The sequence below is a fragment of the Euleptes europaea genome, chromosome 11, assembly GCF_029931775.1.
Source record: "Euleptes europaea isolate rEulEur1 chromosome 11, rEulEur1.hap1, whole genome shotgun sequence".
NCBI classification, from domain to species: domain Eukaryota; kingdom Metazoa; phylum Chordata; class Lepidosauria; order Squamata; family Sphaerodactylidae; genus Euleptes; species Euleptes europaea.
In genome coordinates, this window is record NC_079322.1 from 78,506,120 (window position 1) to 78,533,222 (window position 27,103).

General features: G+C 49.1%; 1 protein-coding gene across 1 annotated transcript in view; it reads left to right on the forward strand.

The window, feature by feature from the left end:
• Positions 1 to 204: 204 nt before the first annotated feature.
• The window catches only part of MYO1G (myosin IG), a 63,925-nt gene continuing 37,026 nt past the window's right edge, over positions 205 to 27,103 (forward strand). Inside the window, exons 1-14 of the mRNA XM_056857167.1 lie at positions 205 to 305; positions 4,707 to 4,915; positions 6,208 to 6,301; positions 8,999 to 9,164; positions 10,929 to 10,982; positions 12,700 to 12,795; positions 16,076 to 16,192; positions 17,626 to 17,832; positions 19,501 to 19,646; positions 21,127 to 21,241; positions 22,178 to 22,348; positions 24,148 to 24,218; positions 25,542 to 25,616; positions 26,487 to 26,619. Of these exons, the coding sequence (XP_056713145.1) occupies positions 211 to 305; positions 4,707 to 4,915; positions 6,208 to 6,301; positions 8,999 to 9,164; positions 10,929 to 10,982; positions 12,700 to 12,795; positions 16,076 to 16,192; positions 17,626 to 17,832; positions 19,501 to 19,646; positions 21,127 to 21,241; positions 22,178 to 22,348; positions 24,148 to 24,218; positions 25,542 to 25,616; positions 26,487 to 26,619 (1,749 nt within the window). The 5' untranslated portion in view covers positions 205 to 210. The remainder of the gene's footprint in view (positions 306 to 4,706; positions 4,916 to 6,207; positions 6,302 to 8,998; positions 9,165 to 10,928; positions 10,983 to 12,699; positions 12,796 to 16,075; positions 16,193 to 17,625; positions 17,833 to 19,500; positions 19,647 to 21,126; positions 21,242 to 22,177; positions 22,349 to 24,147; positions 24,219 to 25,541; positions 25,617 to 26,486; positions 26,620 to 27,103) is intronic.

Consider the following 27,103-nt stretch of genomic DNA (forward strand, 5'->3'; position numbering starts at 1 on the left):
AACAGGAACTGTGAGCGGCTGAGAAGTCTTTGCTAACCACAGAACCCCACCCACTCTGCTGTGAAGGAACCTCAGGGCCGGAAACCCTGCCCCGCAGCTCTCATTTGGAGAGTTGAGTCATCTGTGTGCTCTTTTGCTCTGCCAGTGAGAAACAGCCCAGCTCCGGAGAGTTGCTCTGTGTGGCCGGGGCACCTACTCTTGCTGGGCAGCATGGCTGAACAGGAGAGCTTGGAGTTTGGGAAAGCGGACTTTGTCCTCTTGGACCAGGTGACCATGGAGGACTTCATGGAGAACTTGAAACTGAGGTAATGACCAGACACCAGGAAGTGAGAGGGGATGAGGAAGGCCCTGAAAAGCGGGGGTATGATGGTCATGTACGGGGCTAAGACTTGTGCCAGAAGGGAGAAATACCTCCTCCCACTGGTTCAGACCAAGGTAGGTCCATCTCATCTGGCCTCCTGGTCTCAACAGTGGGCAGTCAGGCATTTTGGGGCACCCCCTAAGCACGGGATGATGCGGTTAGTCATCCAATCTGTCTGTCTCTGGCTTCTGATGTTCAAAGTGACACTTCCTCTGAACGTGGAGCCATCAATTTATTGTTATTTTTGTATTTTTGTCCATCTTTTCAGCCCACAACTGCCCCTCAAAACAGCCCACAGCAATCGTTAAGATTTAAAATGTAGGTACATGGGAGAGGGCCATCCAACCTCTTAGAAAGCCTTGCAGATTGTGGCCAGTGGGGCATCTTTTGGAAGTGAAGTCCATGAGCTAATTGTGTGTTGCGTGAAGAAGCGTTTCCTTTGGTCAGTTCTGAATTGACCACCCATCTCCTGCCCTCTGCTTGTTAAAACACGGTTTAACCCAGGTTCTTGTGGGTAACCGATTCTTCTTCCGAGAGGCAGGTTTCAAAGGCTTTGAGTTGTCAAAGCAACTTGCCAAAAGGGAGCTGGGCAGAGAGAGGAAGGACCCCTCCCAGGCCTCTTGAAGCATTCATCCTCCCCACCACAACCTGACTTTTTATAGCTCCCACAGGTTTCATGCTTCTGTCTGTAGCTAAATGAACTAGAAACCTCTGTTGTTGTTGTTTTAAAAACAGACTTTTAGAACAAAGGAGTGATGGTGGTATAGTATAGCCCAACCTCATCAGATCTTGGAAGCTTTTCCGGGTCGGACGCCCCCCCCCCCGCCAAAAGCGCGGAGCCGCGCTCCTGCCGCCCACTGCCTCGGGGCAAACGATCAGCCCTGTGAAGATCTTGGATGGGAGACCACCAAGGAAGGCTCTGCTAGAGGAAAGCAATGGCAAACTACCTCTGCTTCTCAGTTGCCTTGAAAACCCCTTGCTGGGGTTGCCATAAGTCTTGGGTGGGAGACCACCAAGGAAAAATCTGCAGAGGAAGGCAACAGCATACCACCTCTGCTTCTCACTTGCCTTGAAAACCCTATGGGGTCAGCATAAGTCGGCTGTGACCTGATGGCACTTTCCACCACCAGGTTTTGTATGAATGAAATGAGTTCACTCGTGGGAATCAATCATACCTGTACAGACAAGGATGCCCACAACCCCAGTTATGTGTCGGGATGTGTGGATCCAGCAGCCTCTTCCTAGAGTTCAGACCTGCAGAGGAAACCTGGCAGTGCCTTCAGGCTAGTGAGTGTACCCCTGACTGGGAGCTGCAGTCTAACTCTGCTCTTCAAAAACTCACCTGTGTGATACTCATGTTCACGATTTGGGGGTTTTGCCGAAAAGAGGTGACGTGTGAACAGTGGGTACGCCAGGCTGCATCACCTGGGGTCTGGGGCAGCAGCCCCCCGGGTGCCTGAGCTGTGGGGTTCAGGCCAGGTGAATGCCAGCCGCTCTTGTCTCACTGACCTGGCCTGAGCGATTTGTCTTCCTCATCTTCGTTTGTTTTTGTGAGGGCGTTTCCTGCCAGCGGCCTTCCCCTGTTGACAGGAAGGTGCTCGTTTCTCAACCTCAGAGCAGATTCTTGCTCATGCCAGTTGTGGGAACAGACTTTTCTATGGATCCCACCAGTGGCACAGGGGATGGTCAGGGAAGGAGAGAGGCCAGGGGCATGTTCTGGTCCCCCCCTCCACCACGGGCACATGTGATGCCCAGTGGCAGATCTACTATGAAACTATGAAGCTTAAGCTTCAGGGCCCCTAATCCCAGATAAGGCTATTTTAGTGATAGAATTATAAGTAGGGTTGCCAACCTCCAGGTGGTAGCTGGAGATCTCCTGCTATTACAACTGATCTCCAGCCGATAGAGATCAGTTCACCTGGAGAAAATGGCTGCTTTGGCAATTGGACTCTATGGCATTGAAGTCCCTCCCCAAACCCCGCCCTCCTTGGGCTCAGCCCCCAAACCCTCCCACCGGTGTCAGAGAGGGACCTGGCAACCATAATAATAAGCCAATGGGTTGAAGTACTTCAAATTGACCATAGAATATGCTCTAATATCCATTTCATAGGGACCTTGTTGGATGTTGCCCTATTGTGGCTGGTAGCGAAGGGGCCCCCATAACTGTCAAGTTCAGGCATCTGTCCCTAGCATCCCATAAGCAAACTCATCCAGGCAGGTAGCTCTGAAGCAGTAATACTTTATTAGGAGCAAAAAAGACTAATGAACTGACTGCCTACACGCAGGTGAGGCCAGTAATGGTGAATAAAGGCAGGTTACATGCTTAAGACACTACGGACTGGAAAAGTAAACATTGCTAGGCAACCCCGAGATAAGCAGTTCCCAGGCAGGCAGACTAAACATTATCACAGCTGCAGAAAACAGGATGAGCAAAACTGTACATAGACGTTCAGGCATGAGAACCAAGGACTTGACAGAACCTGGCCTAACTCCTGTCAAGAGACTCTGCTCCAGCAAAAAGGCAAAGGTCTGACAATAACGGTTCAAGCTTCAGGGTCCCAAAAATGTAGGTCCGCCGGCGCCACGGTGTGACACTGCCTCCTGCCAAGTCTCTCAAGGACAGAACTGTCTTTTTCTGGCTCTCCAGGGTCATCTTCTCAATGAAGATGCTGGGGGCTGAACCCAGGGCCTTCTGCTGCACACATGAGCACCAGTGGTAGCTGGGCCCAAAGTTCTGCATTCTGGGAATGGTGGAGTCTTCCTCCAGTGAAAAAGTCAGGCCCCGCTTAGGAGAAGACTTCTGGCACCAGACTAAAGACCTGCCTTTGGCAGAATGGAACCTTTTGATCTAATCCAGGATTTGGGATTCCTCAGTCAGATTCCAGAGTTGACCCTGAACCATTTCTAGCTGTTCAGATAGGGCTGCCCACCTCTAGGTGGTGCCTGGAGATCTCCCGCTATTACAACGGATCTCCAGCCGATAGAGATCAGTTCACATGGAGAAAATAGGCCACTTTGGCCATTGGACACTATGGCTTTGAAGCCCCTCCCCTCTCCAAACCCTGCCCTCCTCAGGCTCTCCACCGCCAAAACCTCCAGGTATTTCCCAACCTGGAGCTGGCAACCCTCTGTTCAGATGCTTCTGACAGTAGCGGTCTCTTGCAAACTGGCTCCAGCAGTGAATCTTTAGCCTGCCTTTTCTCTGAGCAGGTATGGGGAGTGTATGAGGACCACTAATTAAAATAAATAACTCATAACAGCTGGGGAGGCAGAAGAACTAATCCAATGCCAGAATACATCTGTCTTCAGCTGCCTCCTAAAGATGAGAGTGGGGGCCAGGTGCACCTCCCTTGGATTATTATTGACAATTAGGGTTGCCAACCTCCAGGTACTAGCAGGAGATCTGCTATTACAACTGATCTCCAGCCGACAGAGATCAGTTCACCTAGAGAAAATGGCTGCTTTGGCAATTGGACTCTATGGCATTGAAGTCCCTCCCCTCCCCAAACCCCGCCCTCCTCAGGGTCCACCCCAAAAACCTCCCGCCGGTAGCAAAGAGGGACCTGGCAACCCTATTGACAATGTTGATGCTCTTATTTTTATTATTTAATTGCATTTTTAAACTCTTGAGAACTGCTTCAAGCAGGTCTTCAGTGAGACGGCATGCACATTTTCAGAATGAATGAATGCCAGAACAGCAATGATTTGTTGGCAAAGAATGACCCCACTGTGCAGCCGCCCATGGTCAGACCACGTTGGTTTGTCTCATAGTTAAATTGTGGAACTCCCTGCCCCAGGATGTGGTGATGGCTGCCAACTTGGAAGGCTTTAAGAGGGGAGTGGACTTTTTCATGGAGGAGGGAGGTATCCATGGCCACTAGTCAAAATTGATACTATTCATGATGCATCCCTGTTCTCTCCAGGATCAGAGGAGCATGCCTATTATCTTAGGTGCTGTGGAACACAGGCAGGATAAAGCTGCTGAGGTCATCTTGTTTGTGGGCTTCCTAGAGGCCCCTGGTTGGCCACTGAGTGAACAGACTGCTGGGCTCGATGGGTCTCGGTCTGATCCAGCAGGGCTTTCTTGATGTTCGTATGGATACTAGTCATTATGCATGCCTATTCACTCCAGTATCAAAGGAATATGTCCATTATATTAGGTGCTTTGGAACGCAGGCAGGTTGGTGCTGCTGCAGTCGTCTTGCTTGTGGGCTTCCTGGAGGCACCTGGTTGGCCACTGTGTGTGAACAGACTGCTGGACTTGATGGACCTTGGTCTGATCCAGCATGGCCTTTCTTATGTTCTTATGTTCTCACATAACTCTGGTTTATTTGGTTCTGTCTAGGTTTGAGAAGGGGAGGATCTACACCTACATTGGGGAGGTGGTGGTCTCCGTGAACCCCTACAGGCAGACAAATCTGTATGGCAAGGACATGATTGAACAGTATCGGGGCCGAGAACTGTACGAGCGGCCGCCTCACCTCTATGCTGTGGCTGATGCAGCCTACAAAGCCATGAAGCGGAGGGCCAAAGACACCTGCATTGTCATCTCAGGTATGGGGTGGGCATGGCCGTCTCTTTCCTAGTCCCATCAGCATCTGGGCTTTTGTAGGATGGTTAAAAATTGCCCCTCTTTTTTGTGGGTTTGGTGTTATGCTTGAGATCCATTTTGCGAGCCACCATACCAGACTTCACCTGTGCTTAATTTGTGCCCAGTATCACCAGAACTCGCCCTAACCTGGAGGGCCCATGCTAGCCCAGTCTTGTCAGATCTTGGAAACTAAGGGGGGTGGCCCTGGTTAGTACTTGAATGGGAGTCCCCCAAGGAAGTCCAGAGTCGCTACGCAGAGGCAGGCAATGGCAAACCACCTCTGTTTGCCTCTTGCCTTAAAACCCCTTGAGACGGTCGCCATAAGTAAGCTGAGACTTGACAGCATTTTACACATACGTACCACATCAGAACTCAGTCCCAATGACAGTTGAAGCAATAAATAAAGATGCGTGACTCTTAGCATTTTGAGAAACCATGGCCAGCCCTCAAAACCTGATCTGCAGAGGTGGGGTTTCCCAGATCAGAGGCTGTGCCTTCCAAAACAGGATTTGGCCATTTTGACTCTTTTTAGGTTTTGGCTGCTAAGATCCACCAAATGCTTCTATTAAGCGACCTGGCTATGGAGCGGGATGTGTCCTAAGGATGTGTCCTAAGGATGTGTCCTAAGCCAACTCTTGGTTTGGAGATTGCTGGAGATTTGGGAATGGAGCCTGGGGAGGGTAGATTTTGGGGATGGGAGGAAGAAGGGATGTAATACCTTCAGTCCACCCTCCGTAGCCATTTTCTCCAGGGGAACTGATCTCTGCAGTTTAGAGATCAGTTGTGGTTCTGGGAAACCTCCAAGCTCCACCGGGAGAATGATAACCTGAGTGCCAAGGCAGTTTGGGATTTAAAAACTGGCCTGAGATGCCCTTGGTGCGCAGGCAGTGCCTCGGGGGCAGGGTTCCTAACCTGCAACCTGGAGGTCTCCCATTACAACTGATCTCCAGACTACAGAGACCTGTTGCCCTGGAGAAAACGGCTGCTTCGGAGGCTGGGCTCTATGGCATTAGGTCCTTCCTCTCTCCTAATCCCGCTCTCCCCAGGCTCCACCCATAAATCTCCAGGAATTTCCCAAACTGGAGATGGCAACCCTACTGAGGAGATTAGCTAAGCTGACCCTTGAACCCCAGCGACTCTCAAGGGCCCGGTACGTGACAGCCCATCTGCCCCGATGCCTACTAAACCGGTCTCTCCATTGAAAGGACTTTCCCCACTCGTCTTACCTGTCTCAACGCATTGACCTGCCTTTCAGGAGAGAGCGGAGCAGGGAAGACGGAAGCCAGCAAGTATATCATGCAATACATTGCTGCCATTACAAATCCCACCCAGAGAGCAGAGGTGGAAAGGTAAGTGGTTCCAGAGGTCGCGTTTTTTAGATGCAGTTAGCCTTATTAATGACTTGGAATGGAAGCTCTGTATCCAGACTAACACCTCCCTACCTCCAAGTGGTTCAAGCTCTTGAGTCGTTGCCACCATCTTGCCTTAGTCATGTGACTGGCCTAGGGTTGCCAGTCTTCAGGTGGTGGCTGGAGATCTGGTATTTCAACTGGTCTCCAGGTTACAGGTCAGTTCAAATGGAGAAAATGGCTGCTTTGGAGGGTGGACTCTACAGCATTGTACCCTGCTGAGGTTGCTCCCCTCTCCAAACCCTCCCCTCTCCAGGCTCCACCCCCAAATCTCCAGGTATTTCCCAACCCTGAGCTGGCAACCCTAAAGTGTCAACGGTCATGAAGGGCTTTGTCGATGGTAACCAATACCGTGTACTGAATGATAGGCGGCCAGCAGAGTGACCACGAAACGGACTTTCGTCTGTTTCGTGGTCACTCTGCTGGCCGCCTATCAGCAACTGCATTCAGTACACGGTATGGGTTCCCATTGACAAAGCCCTTCATGGCCTAGCTCCTGATAATAACTGAGCTGTGGCATTCTGCAACGATGTGGTGTCTCTGGGCCCCACGGCACCCACCAAAATTTTCAGAAAGTGGGTAGAGCTAATGTAAGGCAGGACTTGTTATAAATGTAATGCCTGAAATCATTATATGCTATGGGAAATGTATTCTTTGATTTGAATTATATTCTTTGTACTCAATAAAGTATATCTGCACTTATAAACATGCCACACTCAGTATATAAGAGTTGGCATCCATTACTATAGTCACACCAAGCACTTGTGTATGTTACATGCCTCAAGTATAAGAGGCCCAGTTTTGCTCCTTAGAAGCTAATTAAAGAATCCATAGGTGGTCTTAGTATGCTTTCATAAGCTGGTTTTCCAGAGATAAAGGACCAGCTAGGAACCTCCTTAGTTAGCCTTGGCAGGAACCAAGGTCCAAGATAAGGATGGCAGTAACTTAGGATCAAACTAAGAAACACCTGACAATGGTGGGTTTTCTCTGCTCATTAGATGAGCATTAGATCACCACTTTCTATGCAACGCCTCTGATTCTCTAATAGGGTATGCTAATCCGGGGGTCCCTTGTATTGGGTATTTGGGTCTCTGCGTTATGTATTGCGTCTTTGGACCACCCATTACCAAAGACTATATTCGTGCTTGCAATCCTTTGATGTGTGTGTGTGAATTGTCCGGCGCTTTGGGCAATTTTCACCAGGTGTTTTGTGTATTGGGCCAATAAACAAACTGCTTTGAATCTTCAACCTCCTGCTGTTTTATTGTCATTGGGTATTGATACAATATTACAGGCATTTCATTAGCGTTGCCAACTTCCAGGTGGTGGCTGGAAATCTCCTGGGATTAAAACTGATCTCCAGGAGACAGAGATCAGTTCACCTGGAGAAAATGGCCTCTTTGGAAGGTGGACTCTATGGCATTATACCCCACTGAAGTCCCTCCTCTCCTTAAACCCACCCTCCTCAGGCTCCACCCCAAAAATCTCCAGGTATTTTCCAACCTGGAGGTGGCAACCATACTTGTTATTGGCTCTCATAATTCAAATGAAAGGGTTACCCATGGTTGCAAAGGGGAGCGTAGGGAAGTTCTGCATTTGGCTCTGTGTCCTGTGGGGGCCATTTTAGTATTTGGATTCAACTGTTGTGGCAGCCACTTTTTAATTTCATTTTTAAAAATTTGTATTATAAAGCAAACCCAGAAACAGAAAAAAATAACAAAATATATCAGCAATGGTGGCAAGTCTACAGATAAGCTTCTATAAAAGGTTTCCAAATATCTAAAAATATGTCCATGTGCAGTTGTCATCTATAGGCAATACGTTCATAAGTGGATAAGGTTGTTAGGTCCTCAATCCATTGGATTACTGGTGGTGGGCATTTTTCTTTCCAGTGTTGTACTAGGAGTCTTTTACCAACCGTAAGTGCAAGGAGGGTCTATTTTTGTTGACTATCAGTCTCCAGAAGACAGGCAAATAGCTTAAAAGTACAAAAGCATTCTCAAAAACCACTGACTGCTCTAACTCAAACTGCAGCAGCCATTTTGGGCTGGTGATACCCACCCTTTCCCAAAATCCCACTGGTGTCTGGTGACTAAAAACCGGTTGGGGATCTCTGGACTAGCCTTTGACTTTCCAGGCCCTGGTCTTCAGGTGTGACATTTCAGCAAGATATTAGATGGTCAACCTTTTGTTCCACTGGGGCCAGGGTCATTTGCATAACAAAGCATTGAGGAACGCTGTGCTTGGATTTCCCATAGGGTTGCCAACCTCCAGGTGCTAGATGGAGATCTCCTGCTATTACAACTGATCTCCAGCCAATAGAGACCCGTCCACCTGGAGAAAATGGCCGCTTTGGCAATTGGACTCTATGGCATTGAAGTCCCTCCCCTCCCCAAACCCCACCCTCCTCAGGCTCCACCCCCAAAACCTCCCGCCGGTGGTGAAGAGGGACCTGGCAACCCTAGTTTCCCAGCAGCTCTCCTTTCACCAGCTATGAGTTTGCAGCTGGTCTCTGGCTCACAGACAAAGTGCACTCCCAACTTTTGGAGCGTGAATTCTAGATTGGGGGAGCCACTATGCAAAGAGCTTGATGTGACCGCCACCACTTGAGTGTATAAAATCTTGGTCTCTCCTCAGGGTAAAGAATGTTTTGCTCAAGTCCAACTGTGTGCTGGAGGCATTCGGCAACGCAAAGACTAACCGCAATGACAATTCCAGCCGCTTTGGCAAATACATGGACATCAACTTTGACTTCAAAGGGGACCCAACGGGGGGCCACATAAACAATTACCTGCTGGAGAAGGTACAGTGGCGCATGAGTGGGCCAGAGTGGGCAGGCCTTCTAACTTCCTGGTGAGCCAGTGTCCTGGAGGGACCAAGTCCTATGAGGAAAGGTTGAAGGAGCTGGGTATGTTTAGCCTGAAGAGGAGAAGACTGAGAGGGGATATGATAACCATTTTCAAGTACTTGAAGGGCTGTCGTAGAGAGGATGGTGCCGAGTTGTTTTCTCTTGCCCCAGAAGGTTGGACCAGAACCAACGTGTTGAAATTAAATCCAAAAAGTTTCTGACTAGACATTAGGAAGAACTTTCTAACAGAGTGTTTCCTCAGTGGAGCAGGCTTCCTCAGGAGGTGGTAAGCGTTCCTTTCCTGGAGGTTTTTAAGCAGAGGCTAGGTGGCCATCTGTCAGCAATGCTGATTCTATGACCTTAGGCAGATCATAGACTACACCTAAAAAAGGATATTACAGAGCTTGAGGAGGTGCAGAAAAGAGCAACCAAAATGATTAGGGGACTGGAGCAAGTGTCCTATGGGGAGCGGTTAGGACGCTTAGGGCTGTTTTAGCTTGGAAAGAAGGCAGCTAAGGGGAGACATGATAGAGGTCTATAAAATTATGCATGGTTTGGAGAGAGTGGACAGGGAGAAGTTTTTCTCCCTCTCCCATAATGCTAGAACACGGGGTCATCTGCTAAAGCTGGAGGGCGAGAGATTCAAAACAGATAAAAGGAAGTATTTTTTCGCACAACGCATAGTTAAATTGTGGAACTCCCTGCCCCAGGATGTGGTGATGGCTGCCAGCTTGGAGGGCTTTAAGAGGGGAGTGGACATATTCATGGAGGAGAGGGGTATTCATGGCTATTAGTTAAGAATGGATACTAGTCATGATTCACACCTATTCTCTCCAGTCTCAGAGGAGCATGCCTGTTATATGAGGTGCTGTGGAACACAGGCAGGACAATGCTGCTGCAGTCGTCTTGTTTGTGGGCTTCCTAGAGGCACCTGGTTGGCCACTGGGTGAACAGACTGCTGGACTTGATGGGCCTTGGTCTGATCCAGCAGGGCCTTTTTTATGTTCTTATGAGAGGGAGGGCATCTTGGCCATCTTCTGGGCATGGAGTAGAGGGTCACTGGGGTGTGTGGGGGAGGTAGTTTGGAATTTCCTGCATTGTGCAGGGGGTTGGACTAGATGACCCTGGTGGTCTCTTCCAACTCTATGATTCTATGGTGCCCAGGAGTCAGCTGAGACGAGCCTAAAATGATCCAAAAGACTTGCAGATGGCCCAGGGAGGTAATGGGAATTCTGTGTACTACAAGAGGTTGTGGGCTCAGTGGCAGAGCATCTGCTTTACATGCGGAAGGTCCCTGGTTCATTCCCTCAACATCTCCTGATAGGAAGATCAAGTAATAGGTGATGTGAAAGACCTTTCTCCACCTGAGACCTTGGAGAGCCCTGCCAGTCTGAGTAGACAGGTCTGACCTGGTTGGACTGAGGGTCTGATTGAGTAGAAGGCAGTGCTATGAGTTCACAGCTGCAAAACTGTAGATCCGTGACTAAGTATTGTTGTAAATGGCCTTCTAATAGCATGCTTTCCCTCTTTTGCATGAGGGTCTTGAAGTAATTCTTATATTGATTGTATGCTTTGATTGTTTTGACTTTGTGAGCACGTCTCTGGAGGGGTAGCTTATACATTTTTAGACAAGTAACAACTGTGGTGCCCGTTTTGTAAAATTCCACTTCCCCCCACCTTTGATGAAACTACAAGTGTACTGTGTCTTATTCCCTGCAGTCTCGCATTCTCCAACAGCAGCCAGGCGAGAGGAACTTCCATGCCTTCTATCAGGTGAGTCGACCTCCAGAAGCTGGAGATCCATCAGCTTCCCGTTTGGATGGTTCTTAGATCTGGCCCAACAGGCAGGCAGAATTAGCTAGATGTGCTTGACCTCCAGAGCCCTTTGGACAGCAAAGCCCTTCCTGTAGGTAGATAATCGGAGAGATGGATTATAGTTTAGCCTTTTCCCTGACACTCTACCTTTCTATGTGTAGGATAGACAACCCATGAGAGGGCCTTCTTGGGAGTGGCACCAAAACTCTGGAATTCTCTCCCCGTGGAGACTCGTCTGTCCCCTTCTGTTGCCATTTTCCACCAATGGGCGAAGACGTCTTCGTCTCATTTGGCATTCCCTCAGTGATCCCTCCTCCCCGACCAATGTTTTAATTATTGTTTTAATGTTTTTCTATAATATGTTTTGTTGGTTTTAATGGTTTTTTAAATTTGGTTTTAAAAAATGTATGTTTTAATTTGTTAGCCACCTTGGTGGCCCTTATGAGGGCAGAAAAGCAGGGTATACATTTTGTAAAATAAAAACGATAAAATTTTCTTTCACGGGGAAGGATTCTATCATGTGACTAACAACAATCAGAGGGAGCCCCCAGAACAAGCGACTCATCAGATAAAGTCAGCCCTAATCCACAATACTTTCTGCTGAAATAAAATGTTCTTAGGTGTCCCAAGACATCTTTTATTTTTGTTGCAGCACACTAAGATAGGCTCCTCCTAGGTCTGCCATCCTCCAGGTTGGGCCTGGAGATCTCCCAGAATTACAGTTGATCTCCAGAAGACCAATATTGTTGGATGTAAATATACACTCTCCTCTGTGACCAGATTTATTATCACAAAGTAGAGACGACGCCAGGTTTAAGAAGCAAAGGGAGAAAAAAGCTTTTTTTATTTTGCCAGGCAAAAGAGGAAGACATTTCAGCCCTTTTCGGGTTCAAAAGTGAAAGTCTCCTAACAGACTCCGCCTAGTCCTCATATTTATACTTTTCCAGAGTTCTTTGTTCTAAGAGGATTTGAATATCTCCTCCTCTCAAATCCACCCTAACTCTGATCTCATCTTTGTGGTCACATGCATATGATTTCATCTGTTATTTGGTGATATCCTGTACCAGATACGAAAAATCACCTGATTTATTCAGTTTAAGTTAGACAGGACTATTTTCTACTGACTTATATAAATAACCACAGCTTACAAATATAATAGAAAAATAACATTTTTCTAATATGCTAGAATTAAATTAATTAAAATCTTACACATCCCACAATATCAGTTCCCCTGAAGAAAGTGGATACTTTGGAGAGTGGAATCTGTGGGATTGTCTCCCACTGAAGTCCCTCCCCTCTCCTCCCTAGACTCCACCTCCAAAATCTCCAGGAATTTCCCCACCTGGAGTTGGCAACCCTAACTCCTCCCCTGAAATTACTTTCAAAGCAACAGCCGGGGCCTATGCTGGAAGACCCCATGTGTAGGGTTGCCAGCTCCGGGTTGGGAAATACCTGGAGATTTTGGGGGAGGAGCCTGAGCAGGGCGGATTTGGGGAAGGGAGGGTCTTCTTTAAACTATAGTGCCATAGAGTCCACCTTCCAAACCGGCCATTTTCTCCAGGTTGAACTGATGCCTGGGAGATCTGTTGTAATAGTGGGATATCGCCAGCCACCAACTGGAGGTTGGCAACCCTACTTGTGTGCATAGTAACAAGGACATTCTTGTTTCCCACAGTTGCTCCTTGGGGCCTCGGATGCTTTACTGGACTCGCTCTACCTTGGCAGAGATCCAGAAGCCTACAGGTTCACCAGGGAGGGAGCCAGAAACAATGTGAGTTTCATGTGGATTGCAAAAAGAATGCACCTTTGTGTGCAGACCTTTGTGTGCAGACCTTCTTTAACATGGATTGGAGCCAAGAGTTCACCTGTAATCCTGCACTGCATAAGAACCTAGAGGCAAAAAGCCAAACTAGAATCACGGATAGCTCAAACTTGCCCCAGAAACCAAAAAACGCCCTGATTGTTTTGGGGTGGGATCACTCTATCCCTTGGCATCTCAATGGTGTACACTGAGCCTGAGATGGTACAGCAGACAGTGTGTGTGTTAAGTGCTGTCAAGTCGCTTCCGACTCATGGCGACCCTATGAATCAATTTCCTCCAAAATGTCCTATCTTTGACAGCCTTGCTCAGGTCTTGCAAATTGAGGGCTGTGGCTTCCTTTATTGAGCCAATCCATCTCTTGTTGGGTCTTGCTCTTTTCCTGCTGCCCTCAACTTTTCCTAGCATGACTGTCTTTTCTAGTGACTCTTGCCTTCTCATAATGTGACCAAAATACGATAGCCTCAGTTTAGTCATTTTAGGGTCAGTTCAGGTTTGATTTGATCTATAACCCACTGATTTGTTTTTTTGGCAGTCCATGGTATCCATAACACTCTCCTCCAACACCACATTTCAAAGGAATCCACTTTCTTCCTGTCAGATTTCTTCATTGTCCAGCTTTCACACCCATACATAGTAATAGGGAATACGATGGCATGAATTAACCTAATCTTGGTGGCCAGTGACACATCCTTACAACAGACACTAGGCTTGTGCATTTCTTTTGTTATTAGTTGGAATGATTATAAAAATGTGATGTTCATAATTATCATAAATGAATATGAATACAAATCAAATTTCCCCATGTAAACCCATAATTTTCTGTCGTTTTGTTTGGGTTTCTTTCATTATTGCAATCACCGCTTCTGTTGGCTTCACTTTTACAATACTGCTAGCATTTTCCTAATAAGGGCATTGAGAGGAAACAGTCTTCCTTAGAGGGACGGGCAAGACAGGCACCAGAATTACATACCTTCAGTCACCATGGCTAGTAGCTGTTGGGGAGGGCCTGTGGCTCAGTGGTAGAGCCTCTGCTTGGCATGCAGAAGGTCCCAGGTTCAAACCCCGGCATCTCCAGTTAAAAGGGACTAGGCAAGTAGGTGATGTGAAAGACCCCTGCCTGAGACCATGGAGAACCACTGCCAGTCTGAGTAGGTGATGTGAAAGACCTCTGCCTGAGACCCTGGAGAGCCGCTGCCAATACTGACTTTGATGGACCAAGGGTTTGATTCAGTAGAAGGCAGCTTCATGTGTTCCTCTTCAGGAAATCTGTCTGATCCCCTTTTAAAGCTGTCTGATGCCTGTGACCATCACTACATCCTCTGCTAAAAAGTGAATCAAGGTTAGAGAGCTGTGCATTGTGCAAAAGAAAAGAAACAGTGGATTTACTGTGTTCTTTTCAGAGATCAAATCAAGGCCTGTGTGCTTCTGGGCGTTCCATTTCCCAAACAGTCACTGGGAGGCACTCGAAGGCAATAAGCAGAACGTAGAGAAGCGAATCAAAGGAAGATCCTCCACTTTCTAGGAGGCAGAGAGAGCTTAAGCAGTGCAGCCGCAGACCCTGTGACTTGTCCTGAGGGCTGGGTGTGGGCCAAAGACAAGCAGAAGCCACTGACATGATGGAGGCAAAGGAGGACTGGCCTCCTGCCCCGGTGATAAGTGCGAAAGGGGGCAATTCCGGGAGGTGATGTGAAGCTCTTGCCAGAAAGGTCTTTCTCCCCTCCTGTAGTGCGGGGGGGGGGGCGCTTAGTGGAGCAAATGAAGTCCAGAAGCTCTGGGTACTGGAAGGTGGCAGCAAAGAGATCAAGTTTAGGGTTGCCGTCCTCCAGGGGGGCCCTGAGATCTCCCGGAATTATAACTGATTTCCAGATGACCGAGATCAGTTCCCCTGGAACCTCTGCTTGGGAGGCTGGACTCTATGGCATTATACCCTGCTGAGGTGACTCCCCTCCCCAAACCTTCCCCTCCCCAGGCCCCACCCTCCCAAATCTCCAGGAATTTCCTAACCCAGAGCTGGCAATGGTAGGTTTTGGGGTAGCCCTGGTTGTGTCTGGCTGGTTTCAACTTCTGGAAAGCCTGTTTCACGAGAAAAGTGCATAAGCTATTGACAGACAGCCATGGAAGAATGAAAGAGCCCGATCCATTCGGCACAGAGTCCATCTCAAGTAGTCTGTTGGTGATCTGGGAGGGTCAGGACAGTGTGCCGGGCTTTGAAGATGCTCTTTATGGCCAGGGGCTCCTTTCCCATTTTGTTTGGGAGGAAAAGTATGTGCAGGATAGGCATGCCAGCCTCCAAGTGGGACTTGGGGCTCCCCCAGAATAGCAGCTCATCTTCAGGTGACAGAGGTCAGTTCCCCTGGAGAAAATGGCTGCTTTGGAGGGGGGACTCTAGGGCATTGCACCCCACTGAGGGCCTAACCCTCCCCAAACTCTGCCCTCCCTAGGCTTCACCTCCAAATCTCCAGGAATTTCCCAGCCTGAGTTTGGCAACCCTCTCTGCAGGCCCAGTCTGCCACCGATTGTCCGTTCACAACGAAAGAACGTTGTGGGGGTGGAGGTGGCGGCACACAAGTGAGGGCAAAAGAATGAACCTCTTTTTCAGATGCCCAAAGGCCAGTTGTGTGCCAGAGGGCTCCCCTGGAATGGCTGGCAACCTTTCAGGTGGGTACGGTTGCCAACTCCCACTTGGGAAATACCTGGTGATTTGAGGGGGGTGGAGCCTAGGAAGGATGGGGCTTGGGGGCATAATGCCATAGAGCCCACCTTCCAAAGCGGCCAATTTCTCCAGGGGGAACTGATCTGTGGAGATCAGTTGTAATCCCGGAAGATCTCCAGCTCCCAGGGTTCTATAAGAGGATCCTTGCAAGGTGAATTTCTGAGCATTTTGCGGGATGGCTCTTTGCTGGTGGAATGTATTCTCAGAATCCAACCCAGATATGTGAAATCAATGAAGAGAAGAGCAGCTGTTTGGTGAGGCAGTCGCAAGGGCACCCTGGCATTAGTTGTGGCATTGCTCATTTCAACCCTTTCAGTGCCCAAACTTTCTTTTCAGGGATTGACCCATGCGGTGGCTGCAAAAGTGCTGCCACTCCGCAGGAATCTGGTACACACAAGCAGCATCTGACTCAAACAGAGCCAGTTGGGCTACCTGGATGGAGCTTAATTCTTTGGCAAAGCACCAAAGGGGGAGTTCGTAGCTTATCCTTGTCTTTCTTGCGTTGTCTCTCTCTAGGGCTTGGGCAGTGACCAAGCCAACCACAAAGCTGTGGAAGATGCCATGAAGGTGATCGGCTTTAGCCGGGAAGAGACGGACTCCGTCTACAAGATCTTGGCGGCCATCTTGCACTTGGTAAAAAAAAAAAAAAAAAAAAAGAGTTGGGCATGGGAGGAGGGGGAGGGAGGGGTCCTCATCGCAGCGGGATTGGATGTATTGGTTGACATGAACCCTAACTTGGCACGAAACCTATAATCGTCAGAATCTGGACATTTTTGGTCACCCATTTTTTGGATTTGGTCATTGTGCTTTTCTGCTGGTTTTGTAAGCCTTCACCCCTTTTTTCAAGGGCGGGTGGGGGGAACTAGAGTTGAACTGTACTGAATAAACATTCATGTCTTTGTCCATTTCATTCCATCTTTATTACGGTCCACAAGCCATGCAGAAGGGGCATAAACCACAACAATTAATTAATTACCTAAATGATTCATGTCATTTGTTAGAGGTCCAGGTTTGGGGTTGTTATTGGAAAATTGTCTACTCCACCTTTCCCCTCCAGAAGTCCAAGAGGGTTTACAATTAATTAAGTCAAAGCTCAAGAACTCTCCAAGTAATAAAATCCCCCAAACAGTCCTCCCAGTGCCAGGAAATGGACTTCAAATTCCATCAAAAGCCAGAGGAATCAACACTGCCTTACAGCTCTTCCTGAACACCTGAAGAGAAAATGCAGAAGAGATTGGATCTGCCCAGAGCTGATGTAAGAATGGGGTGGCGTCTACGTGTGCTGTATGGCCCTGCCATCCTTTGCAGCCTTTGGCTTTCCTGGGCCCCAAGTCAGGGTCAGGAGATTGTCAGCCAACGTCAAATTGGTCCTTCTTGGGCCTATTAACCTCTGCCAGTCTGTAGCCACTCTTCCTTCAAGGAGCCTGTGGGCTTGCTTCTGTGCCTCCATAATTTCTGCTTTTATAATAATCATATTATTTAAAAAGTACAGCAAATGTTCAATAGATGTTAAGGAGCACAGAAGCCAGCATGCAGGCAGGAAATGTTGTTTCCATGGCCTGTGAAAATGGCTGCTCTTTGAGGGTAGGGTTGCCAACCTCCAGGTGGTGGCGGGAGATCTCCCGCTATTACAACTGATCTCCAGGCGACAGAGATCAGTTCCCCCGGAGAAAATGTGCACTTTAGCAATTGGACTCTATAGCATTGAAGTCCTTCCCCTCTCCAAATCCCACCCTCCTCAGGCTCCCCCCCCCCGCAGATCTCCAGGTATTTCCCAACCTATTTGGGGGTGATCCTTTCTTTGACTTTGAGAGGGCTGTGGCTCAGTCGCTGAGCATCTGCTTGGCATGCAGAAGGTCCCAGGTTCAATCCCCAGCATCTCCAGTTTAAAGAATCAGGCAATAGGTGATGTGAAACTCCTCTGCCAGAGACCCTGAAGAGTCTGAGTGGACAATACTGACTTTGATGGACCGAGGATCTGATTCGGTAGAAGGCAGCTTCATGTGGTCATGTGCACTTTTACCTGCTGCTTCAAGCTGATGTTTTTCTCTCCTTGGCTTTCCCAGGGCAACGTGTGTTTCATCACCACGGAGGATGCCATGAAGATTGAGGACGACAGTCTGGTTTCCTACATTGCCGAGCTGACCTCGACAGAAACTGGGAGCCTCTTCAATACGCTCCTGCACCGGACGGTGGCTGCTGGGGGCGGGGAGGTGATCCAGAAAGCCCACAGCATCAATGAAGCCAACTACGCTAGGGACGCCTGCGCCAAGGTAAACACGGAGTGGGTCCTGGGCAGGGCTTCCTTCTTCATTGGCCTGAGGCATTTTGGCTTCTGAGCGGGAAAGCAAAATTGTGTTCCTTTAAGGGCTGCATATCCCACCTTTTGAATTGACGCAAGAGCACAAGGGATCTTGCAAAAGAAGAACTCTCAAATGAAAAGAGTCAGTATAATATACAATAGAAATCTACATTAAAATGAAAATCCATACTAAAATATGCCCCCAATGTCACAGAAATAGGACTGCCATTCTCCAGGTGGCACCTGGAAATCCCCCGTTATTACAACTGATCTCCAGGGGATAATCAGTTCCCCTGGAGAAAATGGCTGCTTAGATGGGTGTACTCTATGGCATTATACCCTGTTGAAGTCTCTCCCCTCCCCAAACCCTGCCCTCCCCAGGCTCCACCTCCCCAAATCTCCAGGTATTTCCCAACCCAGAGCTGGCAACCCTGCACAAAAAGCAAGTGCCTGGAAAAAGAAAAAAGATGACTGAATGATATCTAAAGGGGAAAAAAGACTTGACACCAATAAAATGCTTGTGGGAAGGGCCTTCCAGTACCAGGGTACCACCACAGAGAAGGCAGAAGAACATCAGAAGACTGTGTGTTGGTCTTTACGGAAAGTTGAATGGCACATGCAGCTTTTAGGCTGCGAACTAATCTGTTACATATTTTTATCCCACCCTTCCACCAAGGAGCTCAGGACACGGATGTCTTCTGTTTTATTCTCACAACAACCCTGTACAGTAGTTTACCTGAGAGCTACATATCTGAGGTCACCCAGTCCCTAGACTGACTCGCTAACTGCTCCTCCACATTGGTTCTGAAATGAATATGTTTGTGAAAATCTTTAAGGTCTTTGCTTTCCCCCCACTTCTCTTTATGCTAGTACAGAGGGCAGCCCCACGTGAAGGGCTGTGGCTCAGTGGAAGAGCAACTGCATGGCATGCAGAAGGTCCCAGGTTCAATCTCCGGCATCTCCCGTTAAAGGGACTAGGCAAGTAGGTGATGGGAAAGACCTCTGCCTGAGACCCTGGAGAGCTGCTGCCAGTCTGAGTAGACAATACTGACTTTGATGGACCAGGGGTCTGGTTCAGTATAAGGCAGCTTCATGTGTTCACATGTTCCCTGAATGTGCAGGAAGGGAAAGTAGGTGCAACCCCTCCATCCTGATCATCTGCAGGGGGCGGCTGCCTGAGGAAGCGGCCATGCTCACACCCCCTCCCTGTGATTGGTGATATTCGGAAAGCAGCAGCTGCTCTTTATGGGGAGGGGGCATACACTCAGCCCCTTCCTCCACGCAGTCCTGCCCTGCAGATGATCATGCAGAGGCATGGCCAGGGCACAACCAGGTGATCATGCAGAGGCACGGCTGGTCTCCCTCCCCATGTGTTCAGTGTACGCATGGGGCTACCTTCGGTACTGGGCTTCTGTGTCTCATCGACAGAAATTTCTCTCTTGTAGTGTAGACAGAATTGCTGCTTCCTCTGTTCCCATTTTCCTGCCACCTCAACACAACGCATCAGTTCGTTTTAATGTTGCACATATATGTAAAAGAATTGTCTCAAGAGGCATTTGACTGGGCGATGCGGCACCTTCAAGTTTCAAAACTCAGCAGAGCAAAAACCAAGAGCAGGTGCCCCTGTCTTCCTTCGCAGGCCTTCTATGAGCGCCTTTTTTGCTGGATCGTGGCCCGGATCAATAAAGTCATCGAGGTGAAGAACTATGATGCCCGACTCCATGGCAAGAACACCGTGATCGGCGTCCTGGACATCTATGGCTTTGAGATCTTTGACACCAACAGGTAGAAATGGAGCACCAAGAGGCTGGGGGGGGGTCATTTAGGATAGAGGTGGGCAGAAGGTGTGTCACGCTAGAGCAACGGCCCTATGAGGAGCAGTTGAAATACTTAGGGCTGTTTAGCTTGGAAAGAGGGCGGTTAAGGGGAGACATGATAGATGTCTATAAAATTATGCATGGTATGGAGAGAGTGGACAGGGAGAAGCTTTTCTCCCTCTCTCATGATACCAGAAGGCGGGGTCATCTGCTGAAGCTGGAGGGTGAGAGATTCAAAACTGATAAAAGGAAGTATTTCTTCACACAATGCATAGTGAATATGTGGAACTCCCTGCCCCAGGATGTGGTGATGGCTGATTTTAATTGGAAGATTTTAAGAGGAAAGTGGACATGTTCATGGAGGAGAGGGCTATGCAAGCCTACTAGTAAAAGTGGATACTACCGTAGTCATGATGCATACCTATTCTGTACAGTATCTGAGAGCATGCCTATTCTGTGAGGTGCTGTGGAACACAGGCAGGGTAATGCTGCTGCAGTCGTCTTGTTTGTGGGCTTCCTAGAGGCATCTGGTTGGCCACTGTGTGAACAGACTGCTGGACTGGATGGGCCTGGGTCTGATCCAGCAGGGCCTTTCTTATGTTCTATCAATGGCACTGGTGCTATGGGCTCGGACTCAGCCAGCAGGCCCAGACAATGATGCCCATCCCTTCCCATGCCACTGAAGACTGGGAGCCAGCTGTGGCCCTGCCCCACATTGGGGTCTTCTTACTGTGCTGCCTGTAAGCAGTTGCTAGGGTGACTTGGATGGAGAAGCAGCTGTGCCAATCCAGCATGACACTTCCTATGTCCTTAGCGCATTTAAATGACAGGCTCCGGTTCTGAGATTCTTGCCTGTCAGATGGCAGGTGATTCAAAACCCTGCCCCACAAATTCCCCACCATCCCTGCCTCTTTCCTACTCCTTACCCTCGATTACCCCCAGTCCTTTCTGAGGTACTTCAAATTATGTTGGAGCCCAAATATTGCCAGATGAGTAATATAAACAAACAAGAGCTAGATTTTGGTGCGGGAACACCTTAGAGACCAGTGAGATTTTTAGTGTATAAGCTTTAAAGAGTCAAAGCTCCCTTCACCACACAGATTCTCGAAGGTTTATACCCGGGAAATCTTGTTGGTCCCTAAGGTGCCACTGGACTTGAATCCAGCTTTTCTACGGCAAACCAACCCAGCTACCCTCCTGAAACTATAAATAAGCCAATGGAGGCACACAAGGGTGCATTTTTCTGAGTGCAGATTTTCTATAGCTTCTATTCTTGGATGACTTTGGATGCTGCAGAGTCCCACCGGCTCTCTAAGAATCAGTTTTTCCCTCCCCCTCACTTCCAGTCCTGATCCTGTGGGGGGGGGAGAGATGGGCTGCCTCGATTGGGTTTGCATTTGCTCCCCCTGGGCTGCATCCCAAGTCCCCTCTGTGCTGTGTCTTTCCAGCTTCGAGCAGTTCTGCATCAATTATTGCAACGAGAAGCTGCAGCAGCTCTTCATCGAGCTGATCCTGAGGCAGGAGCAGGCGGAGTACCAGCGCGAGGGCATCGAGTGGCAACACGTGAGTCGCAGTGCCTGGCAAGGGGTGGGGGGGAGTCTGGATTGGGGAAGGGGAAAGGGAGCCAGCGTGGCATTTGCCCACATTGCCTGAGGCTCAGTGGAGCAGAGAGCCAGTTCTCTGGCCTAGGCACTGGGAGAGGGAGGGGGAATGTAGGGGGAAAGCCCCCTTGGAGGAAAGAGGCCAGGGTCCGGCCTCTTTGGCATCATCCTTACTGGCCCAGTTCCTACGCCTTTAATGCAGGGTCCCCAACCCTTTTGAGACTGTGGGCACCTTTGGAATTCTGGCACAGCATGGTGGGTGCAGCCGCAACATGGGCGCCATGAAATAGCTGCCGCAGGTGGTGGAGCTGGCCACAAACGGCTGGCACTGCTTACCTTCACTCTCACGGTGAGGATCTTTATGCTGTGGTGGCAGCTGCTGCCAAAGCAATATTTTAAAAAAAATTCTGCGCAGCCAGTCAAATCTCCAATGGCCAATCAGAAGCCTTGCTGGGCAAAAAAACTTGGCAGGTCCCCAGAAAGGTGTTGGCAGGCACTATGGCGGGGACTATGCACCACACCGGGGACTTCTGCTTTAATGGCTTGTGACGAAAGTCATTTCCGTTGATTGACATGATGCAGCATCCTAGCTGGAGATCTCCTGCTATTACAACTGATCTCCAGCTGATAGAGATCGGTTCCCCTGGAGAAAATGGCCACTTTGGAAGGTGGATTCTATGGCATTATGCCCCATTAAAGTCCCTCCCTTCCCCAAACCCCACCCTCCTCAGGCTTTGCCCTGAAAATCTCCAGGTATTTCCCAACCCAGAGCTGGCAACCCTAATTATCAGCAATCCCCAGATGCCACCATTCCCAGGGGGATGCTCCCAAAAATGGCAGCTCTGGGTTTCCCGCAGTGTGACACTGCCCGCTAACTCTGCCAGCTTCTCCTTGGCAGATCGAATACTTCAACAACCAAATCATTGTGGACCTGGTGGAAGAACCGCACAAGGGCATCATTGCCATTCTGGATGAGGCCTGCATGACGGCTGGCAAGGTCACCGATGCCCTCTTCCTGGAGTCGATGAACAGCCGGCTCGGCAAGCACCCCCACTATACCAGCAGGAAGGTATCGATTTACGCCTTTTGTTGACAAAGTCTGTATCCTGCCTTTTTGCCCCTCCAAAGGCAACCAGTTTGCTACCCGTTTAAAACATACATGATAAAATCGCATTTTAAAACCATTACAAACAACCTCCCTTCCCAAACACACACCATTAGAACAATAAAAAGCAAACTTAAAATACACAAAAAAACTTAAAAAAATTGGTTAGGAAGGAGGGATCATTGATAGGGTTGCCAGCCTTCAGGTGGTGGCTGGAAATCTCCCTCTATTACAACTGATCTCCAGGTGACAGAGATCAGTTCCCCTGGAGAAAATGGCTGCTTTGGAAGGTGGACTCTATGGCATTACACCCCATTGAAGTCCTTCCCCACCCCAAATCCCACCCTCCTTAGGCTCCATCTCCTAAATCTTGAGGTATTTCCCAACCTGGAGCTGGCAACCCTCATTGCAAGAATGCCAAATGAAACTAAAAAGTCTTCACCCACTGGGGAAGACGGGAACAGAAGGGGACAGATGAGCTTGCCTGGGGAGAGTGTTCCAGAGCTTTGGTGCCATGAACGAGAAGGCCCTGTCCCGGGTTGCCACACGATTAATCTCAGAAGGCAGGGGCACCCAAAGCAGGACCACCAAGATGACCGTAGTGGTCGGGCAGGTTCATAAGGGAGTAGGATAGAACTAATAAAATGCACTTCAACGAAGACAAATGTAACGTTCTGCATTTAGGTAGCAAAAATCAAATGCATAATTATAGGATGGGGGAGACTTGTTTGAGCAGTAGTGTGTGTGAAAAGGATCTTGGGGTCTTAGTAGACCAAACACTGAACATGAGTCAGCAGTGTGATGCAGTAGCTAAAAAGGCAAATGCAGTCTTGGGCTGCATCAAAAGAAGTGTAGTGTCCAGATCACGCGAAGTGATGGTATCGCTTTACTCGGCTCTGGTTAGATCTCAACTAGAGTACTGTGCTCAGTTTTGGGCACCACAATTTAAGAAAGATGTAGACAAGCTGGAATGTGTCCAGAGAAGGGCAACAAAGATGGTGAGGGGTCTGGAGACCAAGTCCTCTGAGGAAAGGTTGAAGGAGCTGGGTATGTTTAGCCTGAAGAGGAGAAGACTGAGAGGGGATATGATAACCATGTTCAAGTACTTGAAGGGCTGTCATATAGAGGAGGTGCTGAGTTGTTTTCTGTTGCTCAAGAAGGTCGGACCAGAACCAACGGGTTGAAATTAAATCAAAAGAGTTTCCGTCTAGACATTAGGAAGAATTTTCTAACCGTTAGAGCGGTTCCTCAATGGAACAGGCTTCCTAGGGAGGTGGTGAGCTCTCCTTCCCTGGAGGTTTTTAAGAAGAGGTTGGATGGCCATCTGTCAGCAATGCTGATTCTGTGACCTTAGGCAGATGATGAGAGGGAGGGCATCTTGGCCATCTTCTGGTCACTAGGGGTGTGTGTGGGGGGGAGATAATTGTGAATTTCCTGCATTGTGCAGGGGGTTGGACTTGATGGCCCTGGTGGTCCCTTCCAGCTCTATGATTCTAGGCGGTCGTTCAGAGTCTGTGAGCCGTTCTTAAACAAAACCAACATCCCATTTATAGCAAAAGGGGATAAAGAGGAGGAATCTGGGCCTAGACAGCCACATCCCCACAGCAGGGATACTCACTCTGTAGTTTGGGAGCCACCTGTGGCTCTTCTGAGCACCATTCCCCACTTTGGCACCCACCATGTCTTTCAAGAAAGTGGGCAAGGCCATTGCCTAGTGGGGTTTGTGGCTGACGGGTGGTTCCTGTCTGCTTGTGTGTTCCCAGGTCAGTCCGACCGACAAGTCTATGGAGTTTGGACAGGATTTCCGGATCAAGCACTACGCGGGAGACGTGACGTACGTTTTGCCCTGACTCAGTGGACGTGTCATTTCTGTCTCACGGGGTGCAGAATTTGGTGGGAGTTGAGTGGTAAAAGCCCCCACTGACAAAAGCAGCCTGTAGCTTTGGGGAAAAGCGGATGTGTTGAGTGTGCGCGTTGGGTGTGGCAGGGAATGCAGGCCTTTCGATGTGTTTCTTCGCCTTTCCTAATCCAGCCAATTGTCATACCTAAAACGGAGCCTTTACCTTTGTGCTTGATTGCTTATTCTTGGGGTCCCCAACCTTTTTGAGCCTGTGGGCACCCTTGGAATTCTGACATGGCATGATGGGCACTGCCACAAAATGGCTGCCACAGCTCATTGTCATTGACAAAGTGAAGATCTTTGTGCTGTGGTGGCAGCTGCTGCCAAAGCAACATTTTTAAAAACGTGCGCAGCCAACCAGAAGTCTTGCTGGGCAAAAACTCTCCCCTGGCCCTGCCCACTTTCTAAAAACACTTGGCAGGCACCAGGAAAGGGGTCAGTGGGTGCCATGATGCCCACCGCCACCATGTTGGGGACCTCTGCCTTATTCTAACCTTGGACGTTAAAAGTGGAATGTGCTGGAGTAACTACCTCAATCTCAGTTCACGCCCCCGACGCATAACCACTTCCAGTTACCAGATTACCTCTCATCATTCAAAGCCGTACCAAGCAGCACGTCAAGCTCCGATCTGGGGAGTTCTCCTGGGGGAAGAGAACTCAATAGCCTCATGGCAACCAGCAAAAACTGTATGTGGATTTGGGTTCATTGTTGGCATTGCCAGGAGTTCAATGTTTGGCAGGCGTTGGTCTCTTACAGCTGCAAGACTGTACAGCAAACCACAGTGTCTCTTGGCAAGGGGGTTCAAAAGCCTGCGTCCGTAGGGAGGGCTGTGGCTCAGTGGAAGAGCCTCTGCTTTGCATATGGAAGGTCCAAGGTTCAGTCCCCAGCAGCGCTCCAGTTATGAGGACCAGGCAGTAGGTGCTCAGTCTAAGACCCTGGAGAGCTGCTGCCCATCCGAGTAGACAGTACTGACCTTGATGGGCCAATGGTCTGATTCAGTAGAAGGCAGCTCCGTGTGTTTGTCTTTTGCTGTTTGGGAGGGGCCATAGCTCAGGGGTTGAGAATCTGCTTGGTATGCAGAAGGTCCCCGTTCAATCTCTGACATTTTCAGTTAAAAGGATCAGGCAGTAGGTGATGTGAAAGGCCTCTCTCTGCCTGAGACCCTGGAGAGCCGCTGCCAGTCTGAGTAGGTAATACTGAACTTGATGGGCTGATAGTCAGATTCAGTAAAAGGCAGCTTCCTGTGTATCTTTCAGGTATTCTGTGGAGGGATTTCTCGACAAGAACAAGGACACCCTTTTCCAGGACTTCAAGCGGTTGATGTATAACAGGTATGCAGGCCAGCTGGGGTGCGCCCTGCCTCTCATGACCTGCCTAAGTTCACAGAATCAGCACTGCTGTCAGATGGGCATCTACCCTCTGCTTAAAAACTTCCAAAGAAGAAGCGCCTACCACCTCCCGAGGAAGCCTGTTCCACTGAGGAACCACTGTAACTGTCAGAAAATTCTTCCAGAAACTCTTTAGATTTAATTTCAACCCGTTGGTTCTGGTCCGACCTTCTGGGGCAACAGAAAACAACTCGGCACCCTCTTCTATATGACAGCCCTTCAAGTACTTGAAGATGGTTATCCTATCCCCTCTCAGTCTTCTCCTCTTCAGGCTAAACATACCCAGCTCCTTCAACCTTTCCTCATAGGACTTGGTCTCCAGACCCCTTTGCTGCCCTTCTCTGGACACGTTCCAGCTTGTCTAAATCCTTCTTAAATTGTGGTGCCCAAAACTGAACACAGTACTCTGGATGAGGTCTAACCAGAGCAGAATAAAGCAATACCATTCCCCTACTTTCCTGTTTCACACTCACAACAACTTTGTGAGGCAGGTTAGGCTGGGATCGTAGGGTTGCCAACGTCCAGGTGAGGCCTGAAGACCTCCTGGAATTACAGGTGATCTCCAGACAACAGAGATCAGTTCCCCTGGAGAAAAAAGCAGCTTCACAGGGTGGACTCTATGGCATCACATCCCTGCTGAGGTCCCTTCTGCAGCTCCACCCCCAAATCTCCAGGAATTTCCCAACCCAGAGCTGGCAACTCTGTGTCCTGCTCCACATGATCACCACCCTTTTTTGTGGACCAGGCTTTCCAATGTTTCCTCTTGCCTCGTTCTTGGAGGCCCCTCACGTCTCCTCTGTGGTTTGTCCCCAGTGCAGACCCCGTCCTGCGAGAGATGTGGCCTGAGGGGAAACAGAGCATCACCGAGGTGACCAAACGGCCCCTGACGGCCGCCACCCTCTTCAAGAACTCCATCGTGGCGCTGGTGGAGAACCTGGCCTCCAAGGTAATGGCGGCTCCTCCCTTAGCCTCCTGACCCATGGCCACTTGGGCCCCCCAGCTGGCTTTGTAGCATTATCCAAATGCAACACACACACGATGGAGTGGCAGGGGTTGTACCAGAACAAGTTGTCGGTTCTTCCGACAAAGCAAGCTGTGGCTCAGTGGTAGAGCATCTGCTTTGCATGCAGAAGGTCCCAGGTTCAATCCCTGGCACCTCCAGTTAAAAGGACCAGGCAGTGGGTAATGAGCTTTTCAGAGCTTTTCAGCTGTGTGACCTCTAGAAGTGAAATCTCTGGGTGGGTGAGTTCTGTCTGTAGTGCACATGAAGGGAAATCTTTGCCTCCCATGCCATACAGTACAGCTGCTGAGGTATATTTAAAATGGCTGTTGTTGTGAGACTGTTTGGTATCCCAGATGTGTCTTTGGTCATTTATGCCTGGGAGTTTTACTTGAGGTGCGTTGTTGGCTGGACCCACACTTTCCAGCTG